General features: G+C 47.5%; 1 protein-coding gene across 1 annotated transcript in view; it reads right to left on the minus strand.

Moving 5' to 3' along the window:
• The window catches only part of LOC102203249 (stress-associated endoplasmic reticulum protein 1), a 7,996-nt gene extending 6,988 nt beyond the window's left edge, over positions 1–1,008 (minus strand). The window contains exon 1 of the mRNA XM_005754861.2: positions 710–1,008. Coding sequence (XP_005754918.1) covers positions 710–793 — 84 coding nt within the window. The 5' untranslated portion in view covers positions 794–1,008. The remainder of the gene's footprint in view (positions 1–709) is intronic.
• Between the last annotated feature and the right edge of the window lie 459 nt (positions 1,009–1,467).

Here is a 1,467-nt window from a genome sequence, read left to right on the forward strand (position 1 = left end):
CCAGCCACTCTGCACCAGACTCCATTCAGAAAACAGCTCATTTAACGCTGCTCTCTGTCTGCACGGACAGAATCGAGCAGCTGATCTTCAATTAAACGGTCCGAAGCCCTTTGTTAAATTCGGCCTGCGTGTGATTCCCTAACATCACCTTCTTTGACACAAATTCTGTTTTAAATGTGCGCACTGAGCTGCACGCCTCCGCCCACTCCATCTGTTTACACCTCATCACACAGAGGGGATGGACGATTAAAGCCCCCAAAAAGCTCACAAACAGCCGACAGCTTTATATGTGCGTGCCGATTGAACACCACAAAATAAACCTTTAATATATTAGAATAAAATCGTATTTCTATAAATTACAATCGAGCGGCGCGCTAAAACTCCAGCTTTCCTGAAGGACTCTGGCTCTCTTTAAGATGACACACTAAACAGCCACTCACAGTGCGCCAGCAGCGGGACCCCTGTTACTATCCCACCATTTCACTGGTTTTTAACAACAATTACATGCAGCATGATGGCGACTGTGATGGTAACAGAGCTCCGTGGCTAACTTAGCGAGCTAGCTGTTTCCTGGATTCGACTCTAAATAAATCAAATAAACGTAGTTAAATGCTCACTTCTACACGAACATCACATCTACAGACCACACGCCGGCCACAGCCCACGGGCTCTAAGTTAACGGGTCAGCCGTTAGCCCTGGTTTCCCTACCGACGTTTTCTGGACGTGTCCCCGCTGTGTGATCGTCTTGCTGTGTCGCTCGTTTGCCACTTTCATCCGCTGCACTGCCGACATGCTTCAGGCTTATTGACCGGTGCGGACCAGGAGGACGGAGGAAGAGGCGGGAACAGCCGGGATCCAGAGGCAGGAGGCTCGCTGGTAGCGGAGGAGAACGTCCCGGAGGAGAGGACAGTCAGCTCGTTCTGTTTCCGTGTTACCGTCAACGGTTTGCTTGATGTTAGCTGAGCGAGCCCTGACCCCGGAACTACTGACCTCGTCACGTGACAGGGAACAGCCAAATGTCTGCATGCTGCCCCCGAGAGGCGGGAACAACCTGTGCATGTCAGAAATTTCACCAGAAATACAAAAATAATTATATATTCTTAAAAAACGTAGAAATATTCAAAATAAATGTAATATTATTAAACAATTACTGAAACTGGTTCAACATGACGAAGTCTTATGAATGTTTGCAGATGATGTTTTGATCTGTTGGGAGAGAAGGGAGCAGGAGGAGGAGAGAGAAGAGGAAATAAGACAGATAACATGTGTGAGGATGAGGCAAGTGGATAAAATGAACGTGCGAGGAGTAAAAGGAGTGACGTAGATGAGGTTCCTGGGGTCAACCATCCAACTGACAGTGTAAAAGAGAGGTGAAGAAGAAAGTGCAGGCAGGGTGGGGAGGATGGAAACGAGTGTTAAGGGTGATTTGTTACAGAAGCAGCAAGAGTGAAACAGAAGGTTTATAA

Source organism: Pundamilia nyererei, unplaced genomic scaffold (genome assembly GCF_000239375.1).
Source record: "Pundamilia nyererei isolate P.nyererei 1_Seehausen unplaced genomic scaffold, PunNye1.0 scaffold00704, whole genome shotgun sequence".
NCBI lineage: Eukaryota > Metazoa > Chordata > Actinopteri > Cichliformes > Cichlidae > Pundamilia > Pundamilia nyererei.